The 20,988-nt window shown below is 36.4% G+C and overlaps 1 protein-coding gene across 2 annotated transcripts in view; it reads left to right on the forward strand.

Moving 5' to 3' along the window:
- The window catches only part of strn3 (striatin, calmodulin binding protein 3), a 59,125-nt gene extending 38,272 nt beyond the window's left edge, over positions 1–20,853 (forward strand). For both annotated transcript variants that reach the window (XM_005158784.6, NM_001013266.1), the window contains 6 exon segments: positions 14,617–14,738; positions 16,346–16,513; positions 16,595–16,735; positions 16,839–16,946; positions 18,501–18,587; positions 18,982–20,853. In XM_005158784.6, the coding sequence (XP_005158841.2) occupies positions 14,617–14,738; positions 16,346–16,513; positions 16,595–16,735; positions 16,839–16,946; positions 18,501–18,587; positions 18,982–19,151 (796 nt within the window). In that variant the 3' untranslated portion in view covers positions 19,152–20,853.
- Positions 20,854–20,988: the final 135 nt, after the last annotated feature.

A 20,988-nucleotide genomic window follows, 5' to 3' on the forward strand; every position in this document is an offset into this window, starting at 1 on the left:
TGACATCTAGTGGTTAGAAATGGTAGGTAACAGTTAAAAGTCTGTGTTATAGTGGCTAAAATGATAGAATATGGAAAATATGTGTTTTTGAGACCTTTAAAACATTCAAGATGGACAAAAAGTTTAACATGTAAATCATTTCAGTGATAAGCTTAGACTAAAATTGGTAAAGTGTGTAAATGAAGCACATTTACTGCATTTTTAAGCCAATTTAGCATGTTTTTAGGACCATTTCCACTATTATAGCGCCACCTAATGCCCGATCTTCACAAAATTTTGCATGTTTCTTTACATTGATATGCCACATGTGCTCGACAATTTCTGTAATGTTTTGGTTTTTCCTTATTGGTTTACAGGCATGTAGGTTCATGTAGACACGCCCCTTTTGTAAATGAGCCTGTTACAGCAATCAGAAGTGAAAAGTTCAACTTTTTTTTAATAATTATTGATCTAGATAGTCCAGAGATTCTAACAACACTTGTTTCGTTGCGATTGAGTGAAAAACAAGGGACTAGTTTGCAAAAGTAGGTTTTTCATTAATTGATGCATATTTAACGAACGGTGTGACTGACAGCAGTGGTTTTAGTGTCAAACTGTTCGGTATGAGCAGGCCTATCATATGATATGTAAATTGTGTGGTTGCGCAAAACTGTGTGTAATAACCAATCAATTACACCCTCAAAAAACACAAAATCGCCCCCTAGTGGCCGATTTCTTTCAAAATTCTTACAGACCTCTAGGACCATGAGTCAAACATGCCCAGTGAGTTTCGTTCTGATTACTCATCGTTAACCTTGTTAAATGGCTGCTCAATTCTAATTGGCCAATGGCGGCCATGTTTTTTGAGATGTGCCAATGTCCTTATAGTATGTTATGACAACTTGATCAAAGACACTGCTTGCCAAATTTCAAGCTGATTGGACTAATGATTGTAAGGTTAGAGTAATTTTTATGTTTTTAAGCTTTATAGCGCCACCATGTGGCCAAAATCCACGGGTTTTGCACTGTGACCTCAAATTCACCTTACACATGTGTGTACCAAGTTTGGTGATAATATCTCATTCAGTTCAAAAGTTATAGCTACAATTAGCATTTAGCTTCAATTAGCATGGAACATTTTTGCGTATTGTTTTGCATGAGAATAAAAATTTTAACTTTTTTTCAATAATTATTGATATTCAGTGTCCAGAGAACATTTGAGAGCTGGTTTGGTTTAGATTGGTTGAAAAACCTAGGACTAGTTCGCAAAAGTAGGTTTCGGACAAATCGCGATGTAGCGGGAAAACGGTGCGTCATAGAGAAAATCTGAGTCACTCCACTTTTGTTTGCACAGACCCAAGGATTCCAAATATGTAAATTACTTGATTCTACGACAAACGGTTTACAAATGGCGGCCAAAAATGTGCAAAATGTTGTTTTTTTGCGGTATAGCGCCACCTATGGTCCGATTAAGCTGATCTTTGGCCAGGGTCTAGTGTACCGGGGTACTACCATCTGGCCAAGTTTCAGTTCTCTAGGCCTTACGGTTTGGTCTGCCCAATAAAAACTAGGGCAGAAAAATAATAATAATAATAATAATAATAATAATAAATATAGCTGCAAGCAGCAATTAACGGGGGTCAAGCAATTTAGCAGGGTAAGGTTAAATAGCAGTTGGGACGCCTGTAAGTAGTTTATTCGACAATGAAATATCCGATTAGAGTGTTAGAGTTTATAGATTGAGCTAACAAATGTTTGATTAAACACTCCAGAAAAGCAATTTTAGTTTTTACATATTGGCAAATTTTTTATGAACATTTCGAGTGACCGCTTTTATGTCAAAGTGACCAGTATAAGCAGCCCTATGATATATTGTGTAGATCGAGTCATGGCACCTTAGACAAAGACACGGCATGTCAAATTTCTAGTTAATCAGATAAATGGTTACTCAGATACAGTGATTTTACAATGTATATCGCCACCATGTGGCCAATGTATACGGGTTTCATGCTATGACCTCTGATTAACCTCCTGCATATGTGTAACAAGTTTGGTGTAGATATTTCAATCCATTCATGAGTTTTGGCTATTTTAGCTCTTCCCAACAAAAATGACAAAACTATACAACTATATGAACTAATAATTTTGTGTTTTATTAAAAGAATTTAAAAATCTACAGAGTAAAAGGTGTGACAAGCTTTGACAAAATTTAATCTTAAATGCATTAATTGTGTTCAGTTCATGTCAATTTGGGATTCAGAATGCATTACATTACATTACATTCTTTGCTACAGAGCAGTAAAATAAACTATAAACTATAAGTGGTCTGTTACTGCCATCTAGTGGACACAGTTGTGATTTTCTTTACAAATGTTTTAAAACTTGGTGTTTAATTATAGAACCAGTTTTGCCTAGTAGAATTTACACAGATGTTAACTGTGACCAAATTAGATGTTTAATGCATAACAGTGTTTACATCATGTCAAACTGTGATTCAGAATGATCCTAAATGCAATTTCCCTGACTTTAAACTCAAAAAAATGTAAAACAACAAAGGTATGCAAATGTTATGAACAATAAATAAGTGGTCTTGTGGTGACATCTAGTGGTTAGAAATGGTAGGTGACAGTTAAAAGTCTGTGTTATAGTGGCTAAAATTATAGAATACTGAAAATATGTGTTTTTAAGACATTTAAACATCCAAGATGGGCAAAAAAACAACAACTTGTAAATCATTTCAGTGATAGGTTTGTAAATGAAGCACATTTACTGCATTTTTAAGCCATTTTATGATGTTTTTAGAACCATTTCTACTATTATAGCGCCACCTATTGCCCGATCACCACAAAATTTTGCATGTTTATTCGCATTGATATGCCACATGTGCTCATCAATTTCTGTGATGTTTTGGGTTTTTCTTATTGTTTAACAGGCATGTAGGTTCGTGTGGACACGCCCCTTTTGTAAATGAGCCTGTTACAGCTATCTAAAATGGAAAGTTCAACTTTTTTTTGATAATTATTGATCTACTCAGTCCAGAGGTTCATACAACACTGTTTTCGTTGCGATCGAGTTAAAAACCAGAGACTAGTTCGCAAAAGTAGGTTTTGTTTATATTGATGTTTTTTTAATGAACGGTGTGAGTGACAGCAGTGGTTTTAGTCTCAAACTGTTCAGTATAAGCAGACCTATCATATGATATGTAGATTAAGTGTATTTGTGAAATAGTGTTTAAATGAAGCACATTTACTTTATTTTTAAGCCATTTGGCATGTTTTTAAGACTATTTTTGCTATTATAGCGCCACCTATGGTTTGATCTTCACAAAATTTTGCAAGTTTCTTCTCATTCATATGCCACATGTGCTCACCAATTTCTGTGATGTTGTGAGTTTTCCTTATTGGTTTAGAGGCATGTAGGTTCGTGTGGACACGCCCCTTTTGTAAATTAGCCTGTTACAGCTAGCCAAAGTGAAAAGTTCAACTTTTTTTTGATAATTATTGATCTACACAGTCCAGAGATTCTAACAACACTGGTTTCGTTGCGATTGAGTGAAAAACCAGGGACTAGTTCGCAAAAGTAGGTTTTTCATATGTTGATGAATATTTAATAAACGGTGCGAGTGACAGCAGTGGTTTGAGTGTCAAACTGTTCGGTAGGAGCAGGCCTATCATATGATAAGTATTTTGTGTGGTTTTGCAAAAGGTTGTGTGATACACAACCCATTACACCTTAAAATTGCGTAAAATCGCCCCCTAGTGGCCGATTTCTTTCAAAATTCTTACAGACCTCTAGGTCCATAAGTCGAACATGCCCAGCGAGTTTCGTTCCGATCGCTGATCGTTAACCTTGCTAAATGGCTGCACAATTTTAATTGGCTAATGGCGGCCATGTTTTTTGAGATGTGCCATTGTCCTTATAATATGTCATGGCAAACTGGTCAAAGACACTGCATGACAAATTTCAAGCTGATCGGACAAAGGGTTGTAAGGTTAGAGTTATTTTATGGTTTTTAAGCTTTATAGCGCCACCATGTGGCCAAAGTCCGCTGTTTTTGCACTGTCACATCAAATTGAGCTTATACATGTGTGTACCAAGTTTGGTGATGATATCTCATTCCGTTCAAAAGTTATAGCTCCAATTAGCATTTAGCTTCAATTAGCATTGAACATTGTTGTGTACTGTTTCGAGTGAGAATAAAAATGTCATCTTTTTTTTGATAATTATTGATATTCAGTGTCCAGAGAATATTCGAGAGCTGGTTTGGTTTAGATTGAGTGAAAAACCTAGGACTAGTTCGCAAAAGTAGGTTTCGGATAAATCGCGATGTAGCGGGAAAACGGTGCGTCGTAGAGCAAAAATTTATGCTATACACTTTTGTTCAGGTTAACCCAAGGATTGAAAAAATGTAAAGTTTTTGAGTCTACGACAAACGGTGAACAAACAGCGGTCAAAAATGTCCAAAATATTGGTTTTTGGCGCCATAGCGCCACCTATGGTCCGATTTGGCTGATCTTTGGTGAGGATGTAGTGTACCGGAGTACTACAATCTGGCCAAGTTTCAGCTCTCTCGGACTTACGGTTTGGTCTGGGCAATAGTGACTTTGGCAGAATAATAATAATAATAAATATAGCTGCAAGCAGCAATTAACGGGGGTCAAGCAGTTTAGCAGGGTAAGGTCATATAGCAGTAAGGACGCCTGTAAGTAGTTTATTCGACAACGACATATACGATTAGAGTGTTAAAGTTTATAGATTGAGCTAACAAATGTTTGATTAAACACTCCAGAGAAGCAACTTCGATTTTTACATATTGACAAATTTTTAATGAACATTTCGAGTGACCGCTTTTAAGTCAAAGTGACCAGTATAAGCAGCCCTAAGATATAATGTGTAGATCGAGTCATGGCACCTTAGACAAAGACAGAGCATGTCAAATTTCTAGTTAATCAGATAAATGGTTACTCAGATACAGTGATTTTACAATGTGTAGCGCCACCATGTGGCCAATGTCTATGAGTTTCATGCTATGACCTCTGATTAACCACTTGCATATGTGTAATAAGTTTGGTGTAGATATTTCAATCCATTCATGAGTTTTGGCTATTTTAGCTCTTCCCAACAAAATTGACAAAACTATATCACTATATAAAGTAATAATTTTGTGTTTTATTAAAAGAATTAAAAAATCTACAGAGTAAAAGATGTGACAAGCTTTGACAAAATTTAATCTTAAATGCATTAACTGTGTTCAGTTCATGTCAATTTGGGATTCAGAATGCATTACATTACATAACATTCTTTGCTATAGAGCAGTAAAATAAACTATAAACTATGAGTGGTCTGTTACTTCCATCTAGTTGCAACAGTTGTGATTTTCTTTACACATGTTTTAAAACAAGGTGTTTAATTATAGAACCAGTTTTGCCTATTAGAATTATTACACAGAGGTTAACTGTGACCAAATTAGATGTTTAATGCATAGCAGTGTTTATATCAGGTCAAAATATGATTCAGAATGATCCTAAATGCAATTTCCCTGATTTCAAATCAAAAAGATGTAAAACAACAAAGGTATGCAAATGTTATGAACAATAAATAAGGGGTCTTGTTGTGACATCTAGTGGTTAGAAATGGTAAGTGACAGTTAAAAGTCTGTGTTATAGTGGCTAAAATGATAGAATATTGAAAATATGTGTTTTTAAGACATTTAAACATCCAAGATGGGCAAGAAAAATTAACTTGTACATCATTTCAGTGATAGGTGTGTATATGAAGCACATTTACTGCATTTTTAAGCCATTTTATGATGTTTTTAGAACCATTTCTACTATTATAGCGCCACCTATTGCCCGATTACCACAAAATTTTGCATGTTTATTCGCATTGATATGCCACATGTGCTCATTAATTTCTGTGATGTTTTGGGTTTTTCTTATTGGTTTACAGGCATGTAGGTTCGTGTAGACACGCCCCTTTTGTAAATGAGCCTGTTACAGCTATCTAAAATGGAAAGTTCAACATTTTTTTGATAATTATTGATCTACTCAGTCCAGAGGTTCATTTAACACTGGTTTCGTTGTGATTGAGCTAAAAACCAGGGACTAGTTCGCAAAAGTACGTTTTGTACATATTAATGGTTTTTTAATGAACAGTTTGAGTAACAGCAGTGGGTTTAGTGTCAAACTGTTCGGTATGAGCAGACCTATCACATGATATGTAGATTAAGTGTATTTGTGAAATAGTGTTTAAATGAAGCACATTTACTTTATTTTTAAGCCATTTGGCATGTTTTTAAGACTATTTTTGCTATTATAGCGCCACCTATGGTTTGATCTTCACAAAATTTTGCAAGTTTCTTCTCATTGATATGGCACATGTGCTCACCAATTTCTGTGATGTTGTGAGTTTTCCTTATTGGTTTACAGGCATGTAGGTCCGTGTGGACACGCCCCTTTTGTAAATTAGCCTGTTACAGCTAGCCAAAGTAAAAAGTTCAACTTTTTTTTGATAATTATTGATCTACACAGTCCAGAGATTCCACCAACACTGGTTTCGTTGCGATTGAGTGAAAAACCAGGGACTAGTTCGCAAAAGTAGGTTTTTCATATGTTGATGAATATTTAATGAACAGTGCGAGTGACAGCAGTGATTTTAGTGTCAAACTGTTCGGTATAAGCAGGCCTATCATATGATATGTATTTTCTGTGGTTTTGCAAAAGGTTGTGTGATACACAACTCATTACACATTAAAATTGTGTAAAATCGCCCCCTAGTGGCCGATTTCTTTCAAAATTCTTACAGATCTCTAGGACAGTGAGTCGAACATGCCCAGCGAGTTTCGTTACGATCACTGATCGTTAACCTTGTTAAATGGCTGCTCAATATTTATTGGCTAATGGCGGCCATGTTTTTTGAGATGTGCCAATGTCCTTATAATGATTCATGGCAAACTGATCAAAGACACTGCATGCCAAATTTCAAGTTGATCAGACTAACGGTTGTAAGGTTAGAGTCATTTTATGGTTTTTAAGCTTTATAGCGCCACCGTGTGGCCAAAGTCTACTGTTTTTGCACTGTGACCTGAAATTGAGCTTATACATGTGTGTACCAAGTTTGGTGATGATATCTCATTCCGTTCAAAAGTTATAGCCACAATTAGCATTTAGCTTCAATTAGCATTGAACATTGTTGTGTACTGTTTCGAGTGAGAATAAAAATGTCAACTTTTTTTTGATAATTATTGATATTCAGTGTCTAGAGAACATTTGAGAGCTGGTTTGGTTTAGATTGAGTGAAAAACCTAGGACTAGTTCGCAAAAATAGGTTTCGGACAAATTGCGATGTAGCGGGAAAACGGTGCGCCGTAGAGCAAAAAGTGCAGCTGTGCACTTTTGCTCGGGTTAACCCAAGGATTCAAAATATGTAAAGTTTTTGAGTCTACGACAAACGGTAAACAAATAACGGCCAAAAATGTCCAAAAAGTGGGTTTTTGGCGCCATAGCGCCACCTATGGTCCGATTTGGCTGATCTTTGGTGAGAACGTAGTGTACCGGGGTACTACCTTCTGGCCAAGTTTCAGCTCTCTCGGCCTTACGGTTTGGCCTGGGCAATAGTGACTTCGGCAGAATAATAATAATAATAAAAATCCTAACAAATACAATAGGGTTTCAGCGCTACGCGCTTGACCCCCTAATAAAAACTTTAACAAATACAATAGGGTTTCAGCGCTACGCGCTTGACCCCCTAAATATAGCTGCGAGCAGCAATTAACGGGGGTCAAGCAGTTTAGCAGGGTAAGGTCATATAGCAGTTAGGACGCCTGTAAGTAGTTTATTTGACAATGAAATATACGATTAGAGTGTTAGAGTTTATAGATTGAGCTAACAAACGTTTGATTAAACACTCCAGAAATGAAACATCAGTTTTTACATATTGACAAATTTCTTATGAACATTTCGAGTGACCGCTTTTATGTCAAAGTGACCAGTATAAGCAGCCCTATGATATAATGTGTAGATCGAGTCATGGCACCTTAGACAAAGTCACGACATGTCAAATTTTAAGTTAATCAGATAAATGGTTACTCAGATACAGTGATTTTATAATGTATAGCGCCAGCATGTGGCCAATGTCTATGTGTTTCATCCTATGTGCTTAGACTGACCTCTTGCATATGTGTAACAAGTTTGGTGAAGATATTTTAATTCCTTCATAAGTTATGGCTATTTTAGCTCTTCTTAATAAAAATGACAAAAGAGCAGTGAATTAGCTATTAGTGATCCCCTACTGCCATCTAGTGGCCACAGTGTAATTTATTTATGTGATTACAGCCATTTAGGTGTGCATAAACATATCCCTTCTATGACTGAGCATGTTCTAACTGTATAAAAAGAAAATTTTGTATTTTATTAAAATAAGTAAAAATCTACAGAGTAAAAAGTGTGACAAGCTTTGACTAAATTTGGTCTTAAATGCATTAACTGTGTTCATGCCATGTCAGTTTGGGATTCAGAATGCATTACATAACATTGCAACACATTCTTTGCTATAGAGCAGTAAAATAAACAATAAGTGGTCTGTTACTGCCATCTAGAAGCCTCAGTTGTGATTTTCTTTACACATGTTTTAAAACAAGGTGTTTAATTATAGAACCAGTTTTGCCTATTAGAATTATTATGAAGAGGTTAACTGGGACCAAATTAGATGTTTAATGCATAACAGTGTTTGCATCAGGTCAAAATGTGATTCAGAATGATCCTAAATGCAATTTCCCTGACTTTAAACTCAAAAAATGTAAAACAGCAAAGGTATGCAAATGTTATGAACAATAAATAAGTGGTCTTGTTGTGACATCTAGTGGTTAGAAATGGTAGGTGACAGTTAAAAGTCTGTGTTATAGTGGCTAAAATGATAGAATATTGAAAATATGTGTTTTTGAGACCTTTAAACATCCAAGATGGACAAAAAAATAACTTATAAATCATTTCAGTGAAAATTGTGTAAATGAAGCACATTTACTGCATTTTTAAGCCATTTTAGCATGTTTTTAGAACCATTTCCACTATTATAGCGCCACCTATTGCCCAATCTACACAAAATTTTGCAAGTTTATTCACATTGATATGCCACATCTGCTCACCAATTTCTGTGATGTTTTGGGTTTTCCTTATTGGTTTACAGGCATGTAGGTTCGTGTAGACACGCCCCTTTTGTAAATGAGCCTGTTACAGCTATCTAAAATGGAAAGTTCAACTTTCTTTTGATAATTATTGATCTACTCAGTCCAGAGGTTCATACAACACTGGTTTCGTTGCGATTGAGTTAAAAACCAGGGACTAGTTCGCAAAAGTAGGTTTTGTTTATATTGATGGTTTTTTAATGAACAGTTTGAGTAACAGCAGTGGTTTTAGTGTCAAACTGTTCAGTATGAGCAGACCTGTCATATGATATGTGGATTGAGCGTTTTTTGTGAAATAGTGTGTAAATGAAGCACATTTACTTTATTTTTAAGCGATTTAGCATTATTTAAAGACTATTTTTGCTATTATAGCGCCACCTATGGTTTGATCTTCACAAAATTTTTCAAGTTTCATCTCGTTGATATGCCACATGTGCTCACCAATTTCTGTGATGTTTTGGGCTTTCCTTATTGGTTTACAGGCATGTAGGTTCGTGTGGACACGCCACTTCTGTAAATTAGCCTGTTACAGCTAGCCAAAGTGAAAAGTTCAACTTTTTTTTGATAATTATTGATCTACACAGTCCAGAGATTCCAACAACACTGGTTTCGTCGCGATTGAGGGAAAAACCAGGGACTAGTTCGCAAAAGTAGGTTTTTCCTATATTGATGAATATTTAACGAACGGTGTGAGTGACAGCAGTGGTTTGAGTGTCAAACTGTTCGGTATGAGCAGGCCTATCATATGATATGTATTTTGTGTGGTTGCGCAAAAGGTTGTGTGATACACAACCCATTACACACTAAAAATACGTAAAATCGCCCCCTAGTGGCCGATTTCTTTCAAAATTCTTACAGACCTCTAGGACCATGAGTCGAACATGCCCAGTGAGTTTCGTTTCGATCACTCATCGTTAACCTTGTTAAATGGCTGCTCAATTTTAATTGGCCAATGGCGGCCATGTTTTTTGAGATATGCCAATGTCCTTATAGTATGTTATGACAAGTTGCTCAAAGACACTGCATGCCAAATTTCAAGCTGATCGGACTAATGGCTGTAAGGTTAGAGTAATTTTTATGTTTTTTTAGCTTTATAGCACCACCATGTGGCCAAAGTCTGCGGGTTTTGCAGTGTCACCTCAAATTGAACTTATGCATGTGTGTACCAAGTTTGGTGATGATATCTCATTTCGTTCAAAAGTTATAGCTCCAATTAGCATTTAGCTTGAATTAGCATTGAACATTGTTGTGCACTGTTTCGAGTGAGAATAAAAATGTCGACTTTTTTTTGATAATTATTGATATTCAGTGTCCAGAGAACATTTGAGAGCTGGTTTGGTTTAGATTGAGTGTAAAACCTAGGACTAGTTCGCAAAAGTAGGTTTCGGACAAATCGCGATGTAGCGGGAAAACGGTGCGTCGTAGAGCAAAAATTTCTGGTATACACTTTTGTTCAGGTTAACCCAAGGATTCAAAAAATGTAAAGTTTTTGAGTCTACGACAAACGGTGAACGTATAGCGGCCAAAAATGTCCAAAAAGTGTTTTTTTGGCGCCATAGCGCCACCTATGGTCTGATTTGGCTGATCTTTGGCCAGAACGTAGTGTACCGGGGTACTACCATCTGGCCAAGTTTCAGCTCTCTCGGCCTTACGGTTTGGTCTGGGCAATAGTGACTTCGGCAGAATAATAATAATAATAATAATAATAATAATAATAATAATAATAATAATAATAAATATAGCTGCAAGCAGCAATTAACGGGGGTCAAGCAGTTTAGCAGGGTAAGGTCAAATAGCAGTTAGGACGCCTGTAAGTAGTTTATTCGACAACGAAATATACGATTAGAGCGTTAAAGTTTATAGACTGAGCTAACAAATGTTTGATTAAACTCTCCTGAGAAGCAACTTCGATTTTTACATATTGACAAATTTTTAATGAACATTTCGAGTGACCGCTTTTATGTCAAAGCGTTCAGTATAAGCAGCCCTAAGATATAATGTGTAGATCGAGTCATGGCACCTTAGACAAAGACACGACATGTCAAATTTCTAGTTAATCAGATAAATGGTTACTCGGATACAGTGATTTTACAATGTATAGCGCCACCATGTGGCCAATGTATACGGGTTTCATGCTCTGACCTCTGATTAACCTCTTGCATATGTGTGACAAGTTTGGTGTAGATATTTCAATCCATTCATGAGTTATGGCTATTTTAGCTCTTCTTAATGAAAATGACAAAACTATATAACTATATAAACTTAAAATTTTGTGTTTTATTAAAAGAATAAAAAAATCTACAGAGTAAAAAGTGTGACAAGCTTTGACAAAATTTGATCTTAAATGCATTAACTGTGTTCAGTTCATGACAATTTGGGATTCAGAATGCATTACATTACATTACATTACATTCTTTGCTACAGAGCAGTAAAATAAACTATAAACCATGAGTGGTCTGTTACTTCCATCTAGTTGCCACAGTTGTGATTTTCTTTACACATGTTTTAAAACAAGGTGTTAAATTATAGAACCAGTTTTGCCTATTAGAATTATTATGAAGAGGTTAACTGGGACCAAATTAGATGTTTAATGCATAACAGTGTTTACATCATGTCAAAATGTGATTCAGAATTATCCTAAATGCAATTTCCCTCACTTTAAAAACTCCAAAAATGTAAAACAACAAAGGTATGCAAATGTTATGAACAATAAATAAGTGGTCTTGTTGTGACATCTAGTGGTTAGAAATGGTTTGTGACAGTTAAAAGTCTGTGTTACAGTGGCTAAAATGATAGAATATTAAAAATATATGTTTTTGAGACCTTTAAACATCCAAGATGGACAAAAAATTTAACATGTAAATCATTTCAGTGATAAGTGTGTAAATGAAGCACATTTACTGCATTTTTAAGCCATTTTAGCATATTTTTAGGACCATTTCCACTATTATAGCGCCACCTATAGCCCGATCTCCACAAAATTTTGCATGTTTCTTCACATTGATATGCCACATCTGCTCACCAATTTCTGTGATATTTTGGGTTTTCCTTATTGGTTTACAGGCATGTAGGTTCGTGTAGACACGCCCCTTTTGTTAATGAGCCTGTTACGGCTATCTAAAATGGAAAGTTCAACTTTTTTTTGATAATTATTGATCTACTCAGTCCAGAGGTTCATACAACACTGGTTTCGTTGCGATTGAGTTAAAAACCAGGGACTAGTTCGCAAAAGTAGGTTTTGTTTATATTGATGTTTTTTTAATGAACAGTTTGAGTAACAGCAGTGGTTTTAGTCTCAAACTGTTCAGTATGAGCAGACCTATCATATGATATGTAGATGAAGTGTATTTGTGAAATAGTGTTTAAATGAAGCACATTTACTTTATTTTTAAGCCATTTGGCATGTTTTTAAGACTATTTTTGCTATTATAGCGCCACCTATGGTTTGATCTTCACAAAATTTTGCAAGTTTCTTCTCATTGATATGACACATGTGCTCACCAATTTCTGTGATGTTGTGAGTTTTCCTTATTGGTTAAGAGGCATGTAGGTTCGTGTGGACACGCCCCTTTTGTAAATGAGCCTGTTACAGCTAGCCAAAGTGAAAAGTTCAACTTTTTTTTGATAATTATTGATCTACACAGTCCAGAGATTCTAACAACACTGGTTTCGTTGCGATTGAGTGAAAAACCAAGGACTAGTTCGCAAAAGTAGGTTTTTCATATGTTGATGAATATTTAATAAACGGTGCGAGTGACAGCAGTGGTTTGAGTGTCAAACTGTTCGGTAGGAGCAGGCCTATCATATGATATGTATTTTGTGTGGTTTTGCAAAAGGTTGTGTGATACACAACCTATTACACCTTAAAAATGCGTAAAATCGCCCCCTAGTGGCCGATTTCTTTCAAAATTCTTACAGACCTCTAGGTCCATAAGTCGAACATACCCAGCGAGTTTCGTTCCGATCGCTGATCGTTAACCTTGCTAAATGGCTGCACAATTTTAATTGGCTAATGGCGGCCATGTTTTTTGAGATGTGCCATTGTCCTTATAATATGTCATGGCAAACTGGTCAAAGACACTGCATGACAAATTTCAAGCTGATCGGACAAACGGTTGTAAGGTTAGGGTCATTTTATGGTTTTTAAGCTTTATAGCGCCACCATGTGGCCAAAGTCCACGGGTTTTGCACTGTCACATCAAATTAAGCTTATACACGTGTGTACCAAGTTTGGTGAGGATATCTCAGTCCGTTCAAAAGTTATAGCTACAATTAGCAATTAGCTTCAATTAGCATTGAACATTGTTGTGTACTGTTTCGTGCGAGAAAAAAAAATTCAACTTTTTTTTGATAATTATTGATATTCAGTGTCCAGAGAACATTTCAGAGCTGGTTTGGTTCAGATTGGGCAAAAAACCTAGGACTAGTTCGCAAAAGTAGGTTTCGGACAAATCGCGATGTAGCGGGAAAACGGTCCAACGTAGAGAAAATCTGGGTCACTCCACTTTTGTTCGGGCTGACCCAAGGATTCCAAATTTGTAAGTTTTTTGAGTCTACGACAAACGGTGTACAAATGGCGGCCAAAATAATGGGTTTTGGCGCAATAGCGCCACCTATGGGCCGATTTGGCTGATCTTCGGTGAGAATGTAGTGTACCGGAGTACTACCATCTGACCAAGTTTCAGCTCTCTCGGACTTACGGTTTGGTCTGGGCAATAGTGACTTCGGCAGAATAATAATAATAATAATAATAAAAATCCTTACAAATACAATAGGGTTTCAGCGCTTCGCGCTTGACCCCCTAATAATAATAATAATAATAATAAAAATCTTAACAAAAACAATAGGGTTTCAGCGCTTCGCGCTTGACCCCCTAATAATAATAATAATAAAAATCTTAACAAAAACAATAGGGTTTCAGCGCTTCGCGCTTGACCCCCTAATAATAATAAAAATCTTAACAAAAACAATAGGGTTTCAGCGCTTCGCGCTTGACCCCCTAATAATAATAGTAACAATATGATAATAGTTATGATTATAATATAAAATTATCTCCATGATGCATTAGGAGTTTTTTTTTTGCCTACCTAGTGCATTAATACCCAAAGTGACCAATAAGGGGTACCAAATCCAAAGAAATGTCAAAATGTAATTTTGTCATTTGGTTACATTTTTATATAAATTATATATTTATATAAAATTCTATCAATTGTTTCTTACTGATCAAAGGTGGCAATGATTGCATGATGAATAATGGCCTACTACATAGTATATAAATTATATAAAAGGGCTGGTATTGTCTGGATCTTATTCATAATCGTTGAGTAGATTAAAAACCGGCCGTTTAACTTGTTGGACCAAACTATTTTTAGGGTCCTGGTATCAACCATGATCTAATCAACTGAATCCACCAGTCTTTTGAATTTTGTCTTAAGTTGTTTATTGTGTGTCTGCAGTGGGCCTGTGCTCTCATTGGCTGTGACCTCGAGCGGTGAGCAGTGTTTTAGTGGTGGAATCGATTCGACAATACAATGGTGGAACATCCCCAGCTCTAACGTAGACCCTTACGACACATATGGTGAGAAGACCTTTTTTTTTTTTCATTTTGGAGAACTTGAAAACAAGAAGTCTGACTGATTCTTAGTGTCTTGTCTTTGGCACTGTTTACGTCTTGTATTAAAATGCATTTTATCAATTTAATCTCAAACAGGCAAAGCGTAACTGGGCCTGAAACCTTTTTGTGTTTGTCCACTCTTTACCACTTCCAGCTGTAGTTGAAATGTCATTAAACTGAAGTGAATTAAAGTGTAAATGCTTCAAAGAGCCACAAAGCACTTGCTACATAGGAGCTGTTTACTGTTAAAGATTTGTAGGCAAATAGAGGGAGCTTTTTATACGTTTTGCATGTTCATTTACACAACTTTTTTTAACTGATTAACTTGAACGTTTTTGAAAATGTGTCGCTTGTCGTGTCATGTAAACACCCAAAAACGAAAATCATGCACATGCATAGTATGTGTTTAGGGACATGTAGATTAAAGCCAAGCAAAAACAAACATCCAACAAGGGCAGAGTATATGGTAGTGTTGTTGTGGCCCAAGTGTTTATTAAGGCTTCATCAGCAAAGTGGTGGTTTATTTACACAGCGCAAATTCTATATAAACACCAGCACCAAGCTGCTAATGTTGCATTGCCTTTTCCCCACAGGTGCTGTTTACTAACAATGTGACCAAATACTGGCCTAGCATATTTAATTTGGCTGTTTTTATTAATTTCACATAGATTGTTTTGAAAAAAGTTACTGTTTTTAAAAACAATAATGTATGCAAAACTGAAATGTTTTTCGTTAGTGTTTTCAACTCACAAGGGGAACACTTTTCTATTTTTGGCTACTTTGTTGTCGTGTGAATATAGCCTGAAGGCTGATTTATACTTCTTCGTCAAGCACACGCATATGCTGTGGTACAGTCATCGTGGAGTCACATGTAACTACACGTCACAGCGCTGCTACAGAACGCAAGTTCTGTAATTGGTTGCCTTGGTACCTGTGACCAGTGTGGGCGGGACCAAGAGCTGCACAAACCCGTTGTTTGAGCGAATGTTTACAAATGTCGAGTCCCATGAAGGAGCTCTAGATGGAAACTTTTGTTTTGTGTTTACAAAGGACATAAAAACACAAACACCACACAGAAGTATAAATGCACGATTACGTGCATGGCAAGTGCCATGCATCATGCAGATCACTCGACGTATGACTACTGGCTTAATAACTAAACATTATAGGATGTGGTTGCGAGACACATAAGCTAGATGAGATTGAAACTTTGCTGATCTAAATCGTAATTTGATTTACCCAATACACCTATACCACATGTCTTTGGACTGTGGGGGAAACCGGAACACACGGAGGAAACCCATGCGAACACGGGAACATGTAAAGTCCACACAGAAAGGCCAACTGGCCCAGCCGGCACTCAACAGTGCTAACAATTGAGCCACTGTGCCACCCCGGAGCAGAAATCCTAAATAGAGAAGAAAAGCTTCTGTTCTCTGTCATAAGATCAGAAAAACACTCAAACATATGGATGCCCCACTCTAAAAATTCAGAAAAGGGATCAAAACTGAACAAAACAGACCCATTAAAAGTGATGTGAACAGGAATGTAAACTAAACTGTTTTTCACAGATCCCAGTGTGTTGGCTGGTACGCTGTTGGGTCACAGCGATGCCGTTTGGGGTTTGGCTTACAGTGGGATCAAGAACCGTCTGCTCTCCTGTTCAGCTGATGGGACAATCAAGCTGTGGGACCCTCAAGAGAAGATCCCGTGTCTCAGCACTTTTAACTCTGATAAAGGTGAGCACTGTGCGTCTTGTGTATTATGCTAAATAATGGTTTTTATTTTGTCAACTGATGTCTTCATTTTCCATCTTTCAGATCATGGTGTTCCCACATCAGTTGATTTTAATGGGTGCGATCCAGCTCATATGGTGGCGTCTTACAACACTGGAGATGCTGTTGTTTATGATCTGGAGACATCTCAGCCTGTAGTTGTGTTCTCTGCACAGGGAGAGAGCGGTACATACTTCACATTTGTTCTTTATAGACTGAGTGCTCGTGTGGATATAGTGTCATGTTTATATATACTTCTGTGTTTATTTATTTTTTTGTTTTGTTTCAGCTATTCCTTTTGGGAATCACATCAATAAAGTAGTCACTCACCCCACCCTGCCAATCACAGTCACCGCTCATGAGGATAGACACATCAAATTCTTTGACAATAAATCAGGTCAGTGTTTTTGTGGGATTATTGTAAAATACTGCTTCAAACTTTTTTTTATGTTTTTGACAGATTGATGCTCACCACGGTACTGAGTACAGTAAAAAAATTTTGTAATACATTACTAAAATAAGAAAACATTTTATTTTCACATATATGTAATTATGTAATTATATTTTCAAAATAAAAAACCTTAAGTGTTTTTCTTTTTGTTTGTTTGTTCTATATTAATTGAGAGAAAATTTGTGCTTCTGTTTGTTCCCAATAATAATGTATTATTATTATTTATTTTATTGTTTTATGCTGTGTTTTTTGTTGAAAACCTAGTTTATTTGTTTTTAGTTTTTGAATGAATAAATATATAATTTTAAAAGCATTTGAAATAAAACAAACAACAAACTCAAGGGCAGTGTACCATTGCTCTTTGGGCATCCTGGCTCGGGGACCATTTCCGAGACCATTCCTCTTCTGTCTCTCAGAATTCGTTCATGTCTAAATCCTGTCCTATCCTAATAAATGCAGAAACTCCTTTTCCCCCAAACATACCAAAAGTATTTAGGAAAACATTTCTTTCTGAATAATAATAATAATAATAATAATAATAATGTATTACATAAATTACATAATTACATAAAGAAAATGTTAGGCCTTAAAGTCTTAAATTCACTGAAATATTGTGTTGTAGGTCTCAAATAGTTTTAAACAGGTCTTTATTTCCCTGTCCAAGTAAAACTATCCAATCGGCTTGACACCCAATCACCAATAATCCATCTCAACTCTCAAAATTTCATTCATACGGGTCTTAAAAGGGTCTTATCAATAATAGGGATAATAATTTCCACTGTTATATTGGGTTCTTGTTATGTCCAAAATGTTCATAATGGGGTATATGCAGAAGGACTTAAAAGTGTGTGTGTGTGTGTGTGTGTGTGTGTGTGTGTGTGTGTGTGTGTGTGTGTGTGTGTGTGTGTTTGTGTGTTTGTGTGTTTGTGTGTTTGTGTGTTTGTGTGTGTGTGTGTGTGTGTGTGTGTATAAATGGCATTTTTCTTGTTTTACGCTTAAAAAACTAAATGAATGCTGATGTGTATATACAGAGTGTCTGCTGGGTCTTAAAGTCTTAAATTACATAAAGAAAATGTTAGGCCTTAAATTCACTGAAATATTGTGTTGTAGGTCTCAAATAGTTTTAAACAGGTCTTTATTTCCCTGTCCAAGTAAAACTATCCAATCGGCTTGACACCCAATCACCAATAATCCATCTCAACTCTCAAAATTTCATTCATACGGGTCTTAAAAGGGTCTTAAAAAGTCTTACATTTGACTTGAAGAAACCTGCAGAAATCCTGATTTAACTTATATTTTAATTACATTACAACATTGATGCTGTAAAAGGAAAGGAACAGTATAAAATTAAAAAAAACATTTACCACACATTAACCATTCACCGGAAGTTTATCAGTATGGGAAGAAACATTAGCTGAGTATATACCCTGTTGTGTACATTTTGTTATATTACCCTTTAGATTTTATATTTTTTAAATTAAGTCCTTCATCTCTCTGCAGGTAAAGCCATCCATGCGATGGTGGCTCACTTGGATGCTGTTACTAGTCTGGCAATTGATCCAAATGGCATCTACTTGATGTCAGGAAGTAAGTGTTTTCCGCTCAGAGTATCAGTGCTGTACTTTTTCTTTTGCTTTGCCACTTTACGTTAGTAGCAATTAGACAGTTTTTCCATACATTTCATCCATGGTTATCTTTGATGAAAAACAAAAGTAGATGTTTTGCAGAATGTCCAAGCTGCTCTCTTCCACACTATGAAATTGCACCATTTTCATTGTGTGGGAAGAGAGCAGCTTGGACATTCTGCTAAACATCTACTTTTGTTTTTCACGATCATGGATAAAAATGTATGGATTAACATAGCTCAGGCCAGCATATAGAAGAGAGCAGCTTGGACATTCTGATAAATGTCATGTTTTGTTATAGACATAATGTAAATTTAGCGTTTTAAAAAATATTTTCTCTTCTCCATCTAAAATAGGTCACGATAGTTCAATCCGCTTATGGAACCTGGACAGTAAGACTTGTGTACAGGAAGTCACCGCTCACAGGAAAAAGTCGGACGAGGCCATATATGACGTTGCCTTCCACCCATCGAAGGCATACATAGGAAGTGCCGGAGCCGATGCCCTGGCCAAAGTGTTTGTATAAAGGCACGCCCATATTACCACATCCACAAAGACAGACAGACAGACAGAGAGAAAGAAAGGACTGCTTCACTGCCTTGTGTAACAAGAGTAGCATTTCTCACACTACATTGAAGTGGCTTCCACCTTCGGTGTCAAACTCACACCACACACACAACGAATACCAGGTGCCAAGAAGGGGACGTGCCGTTTCTTTTTTCGCAAAGCCAGTGTGGAGTGCTCAGTCAGTTTTAATCTTTATTTTTGTTTCCTGAAAAAAAGCAAGAAAAAAAAACAGAAAAAATACCTGTAATTTACTGTAAGCTGGAGTGAAACCAGTGCTTGTAGCCTTTTGACTGGTTCTGAACTGAGCTGATAATGTGTCCTGTAGGTTTGTTTCAGTGACCATGGAGTGGCTGTTTATGTTCATCCATCAGTAGGTTTTCATCAACCGTCATCAGGGGCACCTGAGGAACCCAGTCCCACCCTGCCGAGCCATAAAACCAGACCCCGATCTCATCCTAATGTAGCGTGCAAACCAATACAGTTAAACTCAGTCAACCTTCATACCTTTAGCGTTTGTTTCTTTTTTGTGTAAAAAAGTATAGTTTTTATAATCAATTTTATATAAATAAAGACTGTCATAAAAGCGCTGAAAATCACATTTTTTAAAGGGACTATAATCCCACTCGAGCCCTCCATTTCCCGCGGTTCTCCTTCACGAAGGTCTTGTGTATCCGGAAAGCCTGGATGAATGCTCTCCTTTACACTTACTACATTGCTTTAATGTTGTTTTATCATCACGTAACGGAGAGACTGTACGCCAGTAGAAGCACAGCGCGTGGTGACATGAGAGCTTATAGGAATCTACAAATAAACTGCAGCATCCTGTCACTATGTGATGTTTCTGTACACCTTACTGTAAAATGAGTTGAAGTATCACAAGTTAGAAATCCGAACGCTATTTATTTTCAGTCTGTGGATAGTCTTATCCTTTGTTGAGAGCGCATAGCTCGACGGTGACTACAATGTCGGGCTGTTGCTAACCAAACGGAACAGGTCATTCGATAAGTGAGATTAATGTGAAAGCTCTTTTTAAAACACGGTTTCTTAGTTGGCTAAAAATGGCGTTTAAATCACCTCACGATGCCGGAGATCAGGTGAGAACTGTTTTTAAAGTTAAAGGGATGGTTCACCTCTAAATGAAAATGCTGTTGTCGTTTACTCGCCTTCATGTCTCTATAAAGCAATATGACTGATTGTCATCTGTGCGACATAAAAGAAGCTATTTTGAAAAATGTCCTGAAACTTAGGATGCAAACATACCTTCTTTTGTGTGTGTCTGTTCCCGTGGAAAAGACCTTCATGTTGGTTTAAAACGACACGGGGGTGATTAAATGACGACGTCACATTTGGAATTTGAATAACATTTGCTTTGTGGTCCTTCTGCCCCCCAATCAATTTTTAAAGGAAACGATGCAGTTTATGGTGTAACAAAAGAACTTTTTGTTTGTGTAATGCATGATTAATACTAAAAAATAAAGTATTTTTTCTAGTCTTCCAAAAGTTCTGATCAGTTTGAAGAGTTTTGATGAGTTTTGTAAGGTTTTTGATTTACTACGAATCAACAGATTTTAAAGATTGTACCACATAGCAAAACAACTGTTGAAAAGTAATGTATATAAAATGTCTATAATAAATATTAAATGGTGTATCTGTATATGCAACATGCCCCCTGTCTCTATAATTAAGTCTGCATTTAATTTGAACTGCCAGGTCATTGGTGATGACGAATGAAGGATGCCAGTTTTAATAAAGATTGTGTTTCTAATCAGAGAGATGCAAATTGAACAAACCACCTG

This window comes from Danio rerio, chromosome 17, assembly GCF_049306965.1.
Source record: "Danio rerio strain Tuebingen ecotype United States chromosome 17, GRCz12tu, whole genome shotgun sequence".
NCBI classification, from domain to species: Eukaryota; Metazoa; Chordata; class Actinopteri; order Cypriniformes; family Danionidae; genus Danio; species Danio rerio.